At 42.5% G+C, this 14,384-nt stretch overlaps 1 protein-coding gene across 8 annotated transcripts in view; it reads left to right on the forward strand.

Annotated features, from left to right (window-relative positions):
• Positions 1 to 14,384, forward strand: part of Lvrn (laeverin) — a 97,804-nt gene that overhangs the window by 34,044 nt on the left and 49,376 nt on the right. For all 8 annotated transcript variants that reach the window (XR_015642435.1, XR_015642436.1, XR_015642437.1 and 5 more), the window contains 2 exons: positions 10,952 to 11,094; positions 12,614 to 12,753. Coding sequence is in view for 3 of the 8 variants with exons in the window: in XM_087593281.1 (XP_087449407.1) it covers positions 10,952 to 11,094; positions 12,614 to 12,753 (283 nt within the window). In the remaining 5 variants the exon portion in view is untranslated. The remainder of the gene's footprint in view (positions 1 to 10,951; positions 11,095 to 12,613; positions 12,754 to 14,384) is intronic.

The following is a 14,384-nucleotide window of genomic DNA, read 5'->3' on the forward strand; positions in this document are numbered from 1 at the left end:
CCTCCTGGTTATTTAGCCTCTCTGAGTGTGTGGATTGTAGCATGACCAGCCCTTACCATGACTAGCTAACATCCACTTATCAGTGAGTATGTATGATGTTTGTCTTTCTGGTTCTGGGTTACCTCACTCAGGATAATCCTTTCTAGCTCCATCCATTTGCCTGCAAGTTTCATGATGTCATTGTTTATAACTGCTGGGTGTCTGTTGTGTAAATGTACCACATTTTCTGTATCCACTCTTCTGTCGAGGGACATCTGGGTTGTTTCCAGTTTCTGACTATTTTCAAAAAACCTGCTGAGAACATAGTTGAGCCAGTGTCCTTGTGGTAGGATGGAGTGTTCTTTGGTTACATGCCCAGGAGTGGCATAGCTGTGTCTTGAGGTAGATCAAGCCCTAATTTTCTGAAAAGTCATATTTATTTCCAAAGTAGCTATACACATTTGAGCTCTCACCAGCAATGGAAGAGTGTTCCCCTTGCTCCACATCCTCACCAGCAAAACTTGTGCTTTTGGTCTTAGCCATTCTGACATATAAAATGGACTCTCAGAGTCATTTTGATTTGCATTTCCCTGATGCCTAAGGATGTTGAACATTAATTTTCTTTTCCAATTTATTTATTTATGTTTTTATTTACTCACTATCAAATACCTATCTCAGTCCCCCCGGCTCCCGCAACACACACACAGCCCCTCCACCTACCCTCTTCTTTTTCTCTGAGAACTGGGAGGCTGCCCAGAGCATCACTCCACCAGGCACATCAAGTCACTAGAGGATGAGGCACATCCTCCCCCACTGAGGTCAGGCAAAGCAGTCCAGTTAGGGGAACAGGATCTGGAGGCAGACAACAGATTCAGGGACAGCCTCCACTCCAGTTGTTGGGGACCCACATGAAGACTGAACGCTACATCTGCCACACATGTGAGGGGTAGGTCCAGCCTATGAATGCTAGTTAGTGGATGGTTCAGCCCCCAAGGGTCCAGGCCAGTTGACTCTTGGTCTTCCTGTGGAGTTCCTATCCCCTCTGTGTCCCTCAATCACGTTGAATATTTCATGGTTTTTTGGCCAGTTGAGGTTTCTCTGCTGAGAATTCTCTCTTTAGATCTGCACCCCATTTTTGATTGGATTATTTGGTTGGTTGATGCCTACTTTCTTGAGTTATTTACATATTTCATGTGATAATTTTTATGAACAGTTGTTAGATTTTATGAAATATTTTTTCACATATCTTTTGTGATATGATTTTTCTTCTTTAGCATCTTAACATAGTGAAATATATTGAATGATTTTGCGTATATTTATGCAGCCTTGGATTTCTGTTCTTTGGGTTAAAAGGTTACTGAATGATGAGGTTGGCGAGCCTCTTTACTGTAGAGAGGAAGGCATGGAGGAGAGAAAGAGTGAAAATGGAGAGAGCAAGTATGTTTGACCAGGGCATGAACTCACACAAATTTTCGTGGGAAAGTCATTTCTTTTTAAAATTATTTTTAATGTGTAAGCATGCTTTGCCTGCACATATGTCTGCAGCCGTAAGCTTGCCTGGTACCTACAGAAGCCATGGAGGACATCTGATCTCCTAGGTTAGAGGCAGCTAACCTTCTTAGTGCTGGGAATCAAACCCAGGTCCTCTGGAAAGGTAGCCTGTGAGCCATCTCTCTTGTGCCCTAAAAGCAATTTCTTGGAAAGTATTCCCAGGAATAAAAGAGATGTAGACTGGGAAGAAAGTCAACATAGGATGTGAGATCAGATGAAGCCCTAGCGAAAAATAGTTCCCACAGCTCAGAACTGTTCCTACCATAAGCAAGGGAGGAGTCTTTGTATTCTCCATATTGCCGGTAGATTGACCCTGAGGCCAGATTAATCCAGGAACCATGTAGGAGTACAGGCAAAGCAATTCTGTGGGAGCCTTGTCAGCCTGACACTAGAAAGAGTGTGGTTTCTAATTCACAAAATACAAGTGTCTTAGGTCATGGACCCTAAACACTGCCTTAGAGGTCTAAGGAGTCTAAAGGGTGGAGGGTATTGGCTGGATAGCTACACCATGCCAAGAATAAAAGTAAGTATTGCAGTGGATACTATAGATGTGACCGTCCACGATGGCTTTAAAGGGAGTTTAGCCAGGCTCTGGCAAGGGACTGAACACACAGGAGTACAGAAGAGGGTCTTAGCATCATTGAAAACTACTGAGCCTTGGTTACTGTGAGGCAGCAATTCATGTCACACCCATCCAGAAAACACAGTCACATGAATCTGGCCAGGAGGCAAACTCTTCTCTTTTTGAGAATTCTCCTTTTCCTTTTTCTTTTTCACCATGATATTTTGGAGTAGAAAGATGCATCTTGGATTTTTGTATCCTGAAGAACTAGTAAGTCTTGAAGAGAAGTTTGGGTTTTGAACTGACTTACAAGATTGATTTACACAGTAACAGTGAAGAGTCTCTAATTGATGAGCTTGCTTTTTTTTCTGTGTCATGGTGTAAATCTCAGAGTGTGAAGAAGTTGGTTTAAGACAGTTTGTTTTACACTTCTGAATTCTGGAGGTAAAGTCTGGTGATAGCCTACCAGTAGTAGTTCATCACACACACCTGAGTTATAGCATTGTTTAATCGTGGCTTTTAAGCAATTGTTGAGAACTCCATAAGACATTGTGCTACCAACTCCACTTTGCACAAGGGTTTCTGACCTTTGGAATCTGTTGTGGAAGATGAAAATTATGTTCCTATAGGGAACCCACTTGTTCAGTCTGTGATGGCTGCTTCATTATTAAAACCTGTGGGGTTTTGTTTTTGTTTCTTTTTTGTGTGTGTGTGTGTGTGTGGTATTTACTATTACATGAGTCAACGAGTCAACCAAACATTCTAAATTCCAGAATAGCTAAAACTTGACTCTGGCCATTTTTAAAGAACTAAAGAAACCCTTTATGAAATACCATCCTGAGGGTAAAGTTAGTCCCACCAGTTCAAGAGTACTGGGCATCATGTTCTGTTTCTGTTCCTTGTAGATGAGTATATGAATGTGGGGTGACGACGAATGCTAGAAAGGCAGTGTCTAACTTTGTGGGAACATTTTTTAATTTGCCTTTTGAAGCAGGTTCTTGCTTTTCAGTTCAAACTTGCCCCAAGTCACTGTCCTCCTGCCTCATCTTTCCAGGCGCTGGAATTGCAGGCATGTGCTGAGGAAAACAATACCAGCTGCTATGGTGACTTACTTCTGTTATAGCATAAGTAGGCTTTTGGGGAGAGATATCTTTTTTTTTTTTAAGACATTTATTTTCATTGTATGTTCAAATGCGTTGCACTGTGCACCATGAGTGTGTGATACCCATGGAGGCCAGAAGAGGGCACCAGATGCCCTGGAACTGGAGTTACTGGTGCCTGTGGACCACTGTATGGATGTTAAGGATCGAACACAGTAACAAGTGCTCTTTAACCACTGGGCCATTCCCCTAGGCCCCAGAGAGGGGTGGGGGTAGGGAGGGAGGGAGGGAGATCTTAAATTTTAACTCTCAGGAAATGAACAAAAGTAAAGTACAAATGTTCATTAGAAATTCCAGATCCCAGGCTCCTGTCTACAATCATAGCAGAGTATCATTAATAGTCTCATGGTTGGTTCTCTCCCATGAGATGGGTCTCAAATTGGGGCAGTCATTGGTTGGTCATTCCCTCAGTCTCTGCTCCATCTTTATCCCTGCCCATCTAGCAGGCAGGACAACAGAATCAACTAGCTCGGGTCCATGGGGGCTCACAGAGACTGAACCACCAACCAAAGAGCATTTAGGGGCTGAACCTAGGCCCCCTGCACATTTGTAGTAGATGTATAGCTTGGTCTTCATGTGGGTTCCCTAACTTTTGGAGTGAGAGGTTCTGTGACTCTGTTGCCTGCCATTGGATCCCATCCCCCTAAGTAGACTTGACCTCTGTGAGAGGATGCTCTTAGCTCTGCTGTGACTGGATGTTCCAGGGCAAGTCCACAGGGGACTTCCCCTTCTCTGAGTAGAGGCTGTGTTAATGAGGGGTGAGATTTGTAAGGATGGGATTAGGAGGAGAGGAAGAAGGGGGACTATGATCAGATGTGAAGTGAATAAAAAAAATTAATTAATGGAAATAAAAAGAAATTCTAGAGTCTTCTTGAACTGCCCATATCAGTTTTTGAAAGACTGTTCAGGGCAGGGTCCACTCTACACCAGCCTTTTCCAGTCTTCCTACTCCAGCTTTCTAAAGCCTGATGTTTCCACAATGCATCTTTTACTACCCATTTGTTGTTAACCTACATGTCATAATATTAAAAATAAGTTTCCATTTGTTCTCAAACATTTATAAGATACTTAGATTATTTCCAGTATTACAAAGAAATCTACTACAAAAAATTCTATTACAAAGAAATCTTCCAGAAATATCCAAACACCAATCTTTATGTAAACTTACTTCTTTCTATACTGTATCAAAGGTAGACCTGCTGTATAACATAGTAGATAGATGTTTGAAAAATGCAAAAACTTATTTTCCAAGGCATTTGACCACTTGCAATTTTCATCAATAGTACCAGAGAATCCTGGTTGCTCTGTTTTTTTTTTTGCCAACATTTGGCATTGTCAGGTCTTTCTCTTTTAGCCTTTAAATGGGTTTTTAGCCATTAAATAGTGTTTTTTTTGTTTTTGTTTGTTTTTTGCTGCAATTATTGGTTAGATAGACACTGGAAGTACTTGATGATCCCTTGCAACTTCTTCTTTGCAAACAGAGAGCAGCTCTACAAGTGCGCTTCACTAGGGTCTCTTTAGTTCACTCAGACATTATCTTCCAACTGCTCCGTTATGTAAGTCTTCCTTAATTAGCTTTCAGAGCTAGGTGTGGTGATACATGCTATTAATCCCGGCACTCAGGAAACAGAAGTGGGCAGACCTCTGTGAGTTCAAGGCCAGCCAGGGCTGTGTAGCAAGACCCTGTCTCAAAAACATTAATTACCTTTAGAAAGGTTTTATTCATAAGTATGCTTCACTATTTTCATCCTGATTATTTCGTACCTTTAGAATATGGAAGTGGAAGCATTGATTCTGGCATCGCTGTTCTAAGTTCCTAGGGAATGAGAGTTCACATCTGTAAGTTAAGATGGCAAGCTTTTACAAGTTCCTTTTAACTTTTAAGTTACTTGAAGTTGCTTCTTCTAAAAGTTACATTTATTCACTCTGTGCGTGTGTTTGTGTCTATGAAGCTCAGGAGACAACTTTTGAGAGTTTTGTTTCCCCTTCTACCTCTGGGTCCTGGGGATCAAACTAAAGTCAGCTGGCTTGGCCACTAGCATCTTAACCTACTGATCCACCTGGCTGGCCCCCACTCCTTAACTTGATGAGAACAAATATATAACCATGCTCTTGAATTCTTGGGAATATTCTTGCATTTTGGTAATGGTATTCACCTGATAAAAGATGAGAGGTAGCTGAGAGGAACTTAGAGAAAGGCAATGAGGAGGCTCCAGGGAAGGAATTTACAGAAGAGTTGTAGAAAATCCACACCTTTATTGCTGTCAGAGAAAGGAGACAGTAACATGATCAAAATTAGGCAGAGTGAACTTGGGATGTTAAAAGACTTCCTTGAAGTCTTGCCTCTTACGCTAAGAAAGCTGACACAATGCCTAGAGTCTGACACACTTTCAAAACAGAAAATTGAGCAATACTGGGAAGGAATGTGCATGTCTCAAGACAAGGTCAGTGAACTGTAGTACCAGGCACACGACGACGTTGATGGAGAGGGAGGAAGGAAACGATGTTATTGCTGGGGTAGGTGTTGAACTTGCATTTTGTGTGACCAATGGTTTTTCTGGGAGGTGATTTTGCTATCATCCCATACCTTTAGGAAATCAAATGTGATTAGCATATCCCAAATGCATGATGCCTCCATGTAGTAAAAACAGCTTTGATTTTCCCACTGTCATGGTTTAGTGGGTGGAATTACCTTTCTAACTTTTTCTCCTATGAAGCCCATATAGTTCCATGTTTAGTTTTTTCCATTTTTATTGGATTTATTTACATTTCAAATGTTATCCCCCTTCCTGGTTTCCCCTCCAGAAACTCCCTATTCCATCTCCCTGCCCGCTGCCTCCATGAGGGTACTACCCCACCCACCCACTCCCTCCTGCCTCCCTGCCCTGGAATTCCCCTACACTGGGGCCTTCACAGAATCAAGGGCCTCCCCTCCCATTGACACCCAACAAGGCCATCCTCTGCTGGAGCCATAGGTCCATCCATCCCTATGTACTCTTGGGTGGTGGTTTAGTCCCTGGGAGCTCTTGGGGGTGTCTGTTTGGTTGATATTGTTGTTCTTCTTATGGGTTTGCAAATCCCCTCAGCTACCTCAGTCCTTTCTCTACCTCCCCCACTGAGGACCCCATTCTCAGTCCAATGGTTGACTGTGAGTATCTGCCTCTGTATTTGTCAGGTAACAGCTGTATCAGGTTCCTGCAGCATGTACCTCTTGGCATCCCCAATAGTGACTGGGTTTGGTGACTGCATGTGGGATGGATCCCCATGTGTGGCAGTCTCTGGATGACCTTTTCTTCGTCTGTGTACCATATTTTGTCTCCATATTTCCTCCTGTGAGTATTTTGTTCCCCTTCTAAGAAGTACTAAAGCATCCATACTTTGGTCGTTCTTCTTCTTGAGCTTCATGTGGTCTGTGAATTGTATCTTGGGTAATTCAAGCTTTTGAGCTAATATCCACTTATCAGTGAGTGCATATAATGTATGTTTTTTTGTGATTGTGTTACCTCATTCAGGATATTTTCTAGTCCCATCCATTTGTCTAAAACTTTCAAGAAGTCATTGTTTTTAATAACTGAGTAGTACTCCATTGTGTAAATGTACCACATTTTCTATATCCATTCCTTTATTGAAGGACATCTGGGTTCCACTCCTTGTCCATGTTAATAGGTGCTGGTCAGACATCACAGGTGTCTGGTGAGACAGGCACCAGAAGAAGAGTCCACAGTAGGTGCTTTTTACTCGAACTCCTCTTCTTGCCACTTGCTCACTGACTAGTTGATGCCTCATTTTCCTGACACATGCATCTCTTTTGACACTTCCTAGCTTTCTATGTTATTTGTCCTGTTCCCACACATCCCTTGACTTAGCTGGAGATTATCTTATTGCTCTGCTAAGGTGGTTACTTACTTCACTGCTTCCTCATTCCAGCCATCATGTAATGCGTTCTTAAGCTGCTTTATCCCCTTCTAGGTGGCTCTACTGGATAAGACCCCAAAAAGTGCCCGTTATGGTTCACAGTGTCCCAGTTCTACTTCGGCGTAGATCCTTCCTTGCCTAGGATCACCATGCTTTTGGAGGCAGCAGCCCACTTCTGGCTCTGCTTCCAAAGCAGCCAGCTCTTCAGTTACCTCTTAGGTCCTCAGTGGGTAGGAGCAGAGTCCTGACTCTGGGTTAGTTTCAGTTACTTTCAGGGTGAATGAACACCAGCTTTAATTCTGTTAGCTTTAAGAAATATTCATGCTGTTTTTGAGAATCTCCTCTCCACTAGCTCAAGGTTAGAGCTGGGTGCCTCTTTCCAACTCCCTGACAGCATTCGAGGCTTGGCAAACACCACCTACTGCTTGATAAAAGTTCTGTTCTTGGGCTCATGATCTCTCCCTGGATCTCCTATGTCCTCCTCTACTTGAGCTGCTCAAAGAGAGACCTCCTAATCTCAAGGCATTTACTTTGAAGAACTTCCTAACCTAATTTGGCATCATTTTTCTGCAGGGTGGATTTTTGAAGCTATTATATTTTGTTGCCTGGTGAAAACTATAGTTTTCAGATTCTCTTACACGAGCAATAAACAAACATAATTCATGGGACACAGTCCAGTGGTTGAACATGTATGTGGCTCTACTAAACATCTTGATTTCTGGGTGTATGCTGTAAAACTATTTAAGGATTGGGTCATTATCACTCTTGAAGAATTTTACTTAATCTCTGACCAGCTCTGCTATTTATTACTTGTTAAGGGAGATGTAGCCATATGGAGTTCATAAAATAATTTGGAATAAAATGTTTTACTGAGTACACACAGTCGATATCTTTCCTATGGAAATAGACTTACTACCAAGTGCGCAGATCTTGGCTACAAAGACCTCTTCCAGTCCCAGAGCATGATGAAGTCTAGAGCAAGACGGGGGGAAGATCCCTAGGCTGAGCCACTAGGAGGCAAATTCCCCTTCTGTAATTCCTGCACCAGTTGACCACACTAAACACAGACTTAAAGGACACCATTATTGAATGTTTCCATAAGACTCGAAGGGAAGAGTGGTGGACCCTCTTGTGCTCTGAAGGCTGGACCACTTCTCTCTCCATGGGCAGAGGGAAAAGGAAGGCAAAGGCACTCAGTGTGTGACTCTCAGATGTGGTATAGCAGGATTATGTTGCTGTTGCTTGCCTCTGGCCTTTGCAGTTAAGATTGAGAGTCAAATGGTTCTGACTTTGTAGGGAATTTTCTCGAACTGTTTGTATAAAATCAGGCAGGTAAATAGATGCTGAAAACTCCTGAGGATTTCGTTCCTTTCTCTAGAGACTTAAGTCATGGATGTGGAAGCATCTGCTGTGGCTTGGCTTGTTACAGTTTCAGCCCTCTAAGTTGCTATTCACCACTCATAACCAAACTCATCTTGCTTCCGCTAAGAGTCTAATGGTCTTCCTATTGCCTGTCTTGCAACCTCCTTAAGATTCATAAACTTTGTGTGGGGCAGAGGAGCTGCTGTCCAACATCTCTTTCTTTGGTTCATGCTCAGGATTCGGCTCTCCGGGTACCCAAATATGTACTCCATAGTGAGCTGTGCCTTTTCCCTTCATAGTATTCTCTTTGGTACTAATATGTTGCCGGCAGTCCAAAGCGTTCTAGTTTCAAGGAATCGACTTCCCAGGAGGCATGGATGAACCCTTGAGAGGATCCCTCCTACCAGCTTCAGGTGGCTTAATCAGGGCCATCCCAAAGGCTTTATCCTCATCTTGTTAGATGTGTTTAGTCCTCCTTTTCACCACCATCCCCCAGACTCGTGGTTTTAGAGACCCAACTGGTCATTAAGATCAAATAACTCCAATCACACATTCTATTCCCATAGGTGTCTAGAGGCTTTAAACACTTTTTTAAAGTTTTTTAAGGCTTTGAAAAGTATAGTTTGTTCTGCTCATCTCAGTAGAGAACTCAGGTGACTGAGTTCTCTGTTCAACATTGTGTCTCCTCTCAAACATGGCAACCCAAATAATAGAACATGCATTTTTGCTGGTCTATGAAGCACTGCAACACTATTTAAAGGCCTTTTGTATATATTAATAAAGATGCCTATATTTTATAGCAATCCCAAAGCTGTGCAGTCAGTCTTCTGTTGTAAATGACACAAGTTTAAAAACCAAACCAAACAAAACAAAACAGAACTCCCTAACTTCCGGTAGTTTCTAAATAGAGATTGAACAATGACTTGTATTCAGTTTGTAATCAGGTATAATTCTGGACTTTTTGGAATCGAGTTTGTTACGAATGATGATCAACCTTCCTGTAACTTATAAATGGCATCAATGTTGAGTAAGACTTGCCAGGGAGCACTGGAGGTTTGTTGTCAAGTTGCTCACTGATAACACATGACATCATGTGTGAGCTCAAGTAGCAATGTAGAGTGCCACATTCTCCACACAGAGAACTAAGGCCGAAGTGCCATTATGTGACTTGCCCAGAACTCTTCAGTTGGTAGTGGAATGACCAGGCTACTGTGAAACCACAAGCTTCCTTTAGCCTGCACAAGCAAGGCTATAATAAAATGAGGGAAATACGCAGGACAAACAGACTAGCTGCTAATTATAGGTTTGTCAGTAAAGTTTGGACATCCTCAATGGACCTCTGTGAGATGGTTCACTCTTATTTGTGTGTGTGTGTGTGTGTGTGTGTGTGTGTGTGTGTGTGTGTGTGTGAGAGAGAGAGAGAGAGAGAGAGAGAGAGAGAGAGAGAGAGAGAGAGAGAGAGAGAGAAAGAGGTTTCTGAATGTCTCAACTACTTGGGTGTCCCTCCTAGAGCTGTGTAAAAATTTACAGGTAAGCAAAGAGGCTCTTTTGCTGTGGAGGAGAGATCTGCTGAGATGAGGAATGGGTGGCAGTCTTGGGATGGTTGTGCTGGTTTACCTTTATTTATCTAGGAATGGTGCCTGAAGCAAGAGTCAACATATGACAGACAGTAAGGACCTCACTTGAAAGGGAAGTTCACATTCACTCTTGTCCTCTACGGCCAGGTCTCCAGGTCATTGAGTGTTGGCAAATAAAATAACAAGACTGAGGAGAAAGCTGTTTGCTGAGACCCAAGCTCTTCAGAGACTCAGACAGGATGTGACTGAGGTGAACCTGACATCATGGGGTTTGGTCCCTAAGCTTTCTGCCATGAATTTCCAGGGCACCATGACAGTATGCTAGTCTTTGTATTTTTCCACGGAAGTAGGAGAAGCCACAGTAGGGCTGTGGCCAGTCTATCTGTAACTGAGGGACATAATGTTCAGTTGGCACATACCCATATGGTTTACCCCCAGAGGTGTCCAAAATAGAACTGTAAGTTTTCAATTAGAAAGAAGAGGAAACATTTGAGAAAAGAGAAAACAAAGACATTCTTCAGACTGGCTCACCCTTTGGTGACAGATGAAAGCAACAGACTATTCTCAACGAAGCCATCCCGGCTTTCCAAAGACTAACATTCCATGTTTACGCTTGTTCCTCATTTGCTTATAAGAGGTTTATGATTCCATGTGACAAAAATTATTTTGAGGTTGAAAGTTACAGGGATCAGTTTTTTTATTTTAGGGTTTACAAGAACCCTAAGATGCAGTAGGAAGCAGTGTGTGTGTGTGTGTGTGTGTGTGTGTGTGTGTGTGTGTCTGTATATTTTCTTCCATTGATCTAAGACAAAAAGTGAATAATTTCCCCCCAAAATGTATTTCAGAGCCCTGATAGCAACTCAAATGGAACCAACATTTGCCAGGCATGTTTTCCCCTGTTTTGATGAGCCAGCTCTAAAGGCAACTTTTAATATTACAATTATCCACCATCCTGGGTATGTGGCTCTTTCCAATATGCCACAGCTAGGTAAGTAATGCTTCCTGTCATTGTATAAACACGAAAACGTTAGCTTCCATGCCAGCTTCTCTAGGCAGTGTGTTAGCAGCCTTCATCTATTGTAACTATGGAGACAAGTATTGACCCTTACACTTAGAGAAGATAAGTCCCTATTCTTTCTGTGTGGAAAGCTGAGGGCATGACATTGCATCTACACACTGACACTTTTGCCTGCCCATCAATTACTGCTCCTACCACGGGTCCTTGTTAATAAGGGGCTGGTGCCCTTCATCTGAACTGAGACAACAATGTGTTCTATTTACTTTGGGTGACTCTTATATTAACCATGTTGGTTTCTAACTTTTAAAAATCCAGAGATATTATATAGAAATCAAGCCCTATGTTTCCATGATAACTCTTACACTCCATTAACACTGGACGTGTAGCACTTACATGACTTTAATAAATGAAAGCTGAGAAGGGGTAGCTACTTGCAGACTGGGGCTCAGACACCATAAATGCCTCAGTCTTGCTCTTACTATACACTATCCCATAACACATCAGCTGACTGGCCCTCAGCAACATCTGAGTTTGTGATTTCAGCTTTAGGCTCCAGGCCACTGCTGCTGCTGCTGCTGACCCCTCTGAACCCTGATAAAGTGGAATTGCAGTTTCTGATTCACTCTGGACTCAGACAGCTCTAGATGAAGTTCTGTGAGAAGCATTTTCCACTAGAAAATAGAAGTAGGTAGAAAGAGAGGATGTAGATTGAAAACAACAGTTACAATGCTCATGGGTTGGACATTCAGTTAAGCTCTCAAAACTCAGGATGCTGATTCCAGCTAAGATCCTGTCCCTGTATCCTTCAATTGTACTCTATTTATTTAAAAATATTATAATTATTATCAAATTATTATAACATTTATGGGACAAAGTGTGGTGATTTGGTTTGTATGTATGGTAGGTAATGATAATATTGCAGTAGTTATTATTACAATAGAAAATACTTGAAAATAGATGTGGGGACTTGGGAGATGGCCCAGTGAGTAAATGCTTGCCGTGCAAGAATGAGAATTTGAGTTTGATCTCCGGCACTGATATGGAGGACTACAACTGTAATCTCATTCTTGGGGAAGCAGACACAGGGGGTTCCCAGGGGCTTGCTGAACCGGGGAACTCCAGGTTTAATGAAAAGACAAGATGAAGAACATCTGAGTAAGATGCTCAGTGTTGACTTCTGTAAATGTGTGCACACACACACTCAATGTGTAAATGCTTTTAAATAGCATGAGAATTTTTGTGTCATAGTGTGATTATTTCAGGGCAATTAACATTTTTATCTCTTTATTGCTAACTTTGTGTTTGGATCCTGGGATGATGATGGTTCACAGTGACCTGATGGAGTGCTGATGGCTTAGAGAGGAAACTCAATCTACTAGACTATAGGGAATAACTAGGAAGGAATGGCTTAGACAACTGTTTTGGTAAATTATTACTAGGTTGCATATCATCTAGGTTTACAGTGATTTGGACTAAAATATCCCCCCAGGTCAGTCTCACAGAATCGATGTGAATGGGAGCAGATGGACTGTCACTTCGTTCCACACCACACCCCGCATGCCAACATACTTAGTTGCACTTGTTATATGTGACTTCGACTATGTCAGCAGAACCGAGAGAGGCAAGGAGGTGAGTAGAGAAGACCCTGCAGATAAGGAACAAGGTTATAGCCACATGTTGTTTGCCTAGTGTACCTCATAACTATAATCAACTGTCATGTCTTGCTTCTCCCTGCCAAGTCCCATGGGAAATGTGGCTTTGCAGAATGTGATATAACAAGTTGGGTGTTGTAGCATACTCTTGTAATCCCAGTCAGCACCTGAGAGACAAAGGGTCATGAATTTGAGGCCAACCTGGGTGCTACATAGTGAGATTCTGTTTCCTCCCTTTTCACTAAACTAAAAGAAAAAAGTGTGTGTGTGTGTGTGTGTGTGTGTGTGTGTGTAAGGATAAGACATACATTTTCCTGATAGTAACGGTTTCTATGAAAACACAGTCTTCAAGGCAGATTCAAAGCACCCACCTCCAGTCCCCCTGTTGCTGCTTTCTTAGACCGAAGGATTGAACAGAGTGGCTGAACTAGCCCTGAGTGATATGTTGCATGCTGGGTCAGATTTGGAATGTTTATCGACCAGGATGGGCCCGAGACTGACCAATAAAAGCAGACATTAGCCCTAGCCAGGTACAACTGTAGTCACTGGAATGGTGTGTGCAGTTTCGTCGTCATCCCTATTTGGGAGCAAGGCCCACAGGGTGTCCCACAGCTCTGGGTATATAATACTTCCCCAGAGTCATGTCAAGTGAAGTGAGCAGACTTTGTCCTGAGGTTTGTAGTTTCCGTCTAGTTGTATTCTCATGACAGTATAGTATCATGGACCTCATGACAGTGTTTTCCATACTTGCTTACTCCCTACTAGGAGAATGTAGCTGTAACTAAGGTCAACGCCTTATGCCTGGTTCTTTCTGATTTTCTTGGCTTCGCTGGGTGAGAAAGATCAAGCTGTGCAGCTAACTAAGCACCCCTCGGGCTGGCCTGATATCTTCCAGGCACATACCATTGACATATGGAGACAAGACAATTGGTGGTGAGCCAAGATTATCGTTGGGGGAGAAACAGCCAAAGTACTACTCCAGTACTCCAGTCTAATGGATCACGAATACAGTATTGGCTGAAAGAACAGCTTATCATCTTCTTGAGCTGCTGACTCCAAGCCCTGTTTCTCTTGTTGAATAATTACTAGGAGATCCTTGACACTCACAGATGTAACACTGGCCCCATATGAAACCATGCCATAGATCAGTGAATCTGCGTAGGCATGATCTAGAAGCACGATTTGAGCCTACTGAGAAGAAGCAGACCTCTCCTTTCTCACAGCTAATGAGAGACCCAAGGTGGTCCCTCACACCCACTCCAAATAGTCTATAATCCTCTTCTCTATTAGCAATTCTTGTGAAAAGATGAAATCAGTCCATTCCCAAATGCCTATTATCAAGAATGCCTGTTGCCGTAGAAACAGGAAAAGAACAAGAGAAAGTAATGCTGTTGGCCAGAAAATGAGATTTTGGGTTGAGTTCATCAGTGGAATGCTGTGCTTGGCCATGGCTGAGCACTACAAAGTGAGTCAATCTACTGTGTGTTGTGAGGTAAACAAAATGCAAGCTTGGAATAGCATCCAGCTTATCCCCAAATTACCCAATCAGTAAGAGGGCATGATTCTATGATGCATGAGAATAAATGGAGGATGCACTACAGGGTTGGA

The sequence above is a fragment of the Rattus norvegicus genome, chromosome 18 (genome assembly GCF_021556685.1).
Source record: "Rattus norvegicus strain SHRSP/BbbUtx chromosome 18, alternate assembly SHRSP_T2T, whole genome shotgun sequence".
NCBI classification, from domain to species: Eukaryota; Metazoa; Chordata; class Mammalia; order Rodentia; family Muridae; genus Rattus; species Rattus norvegicus.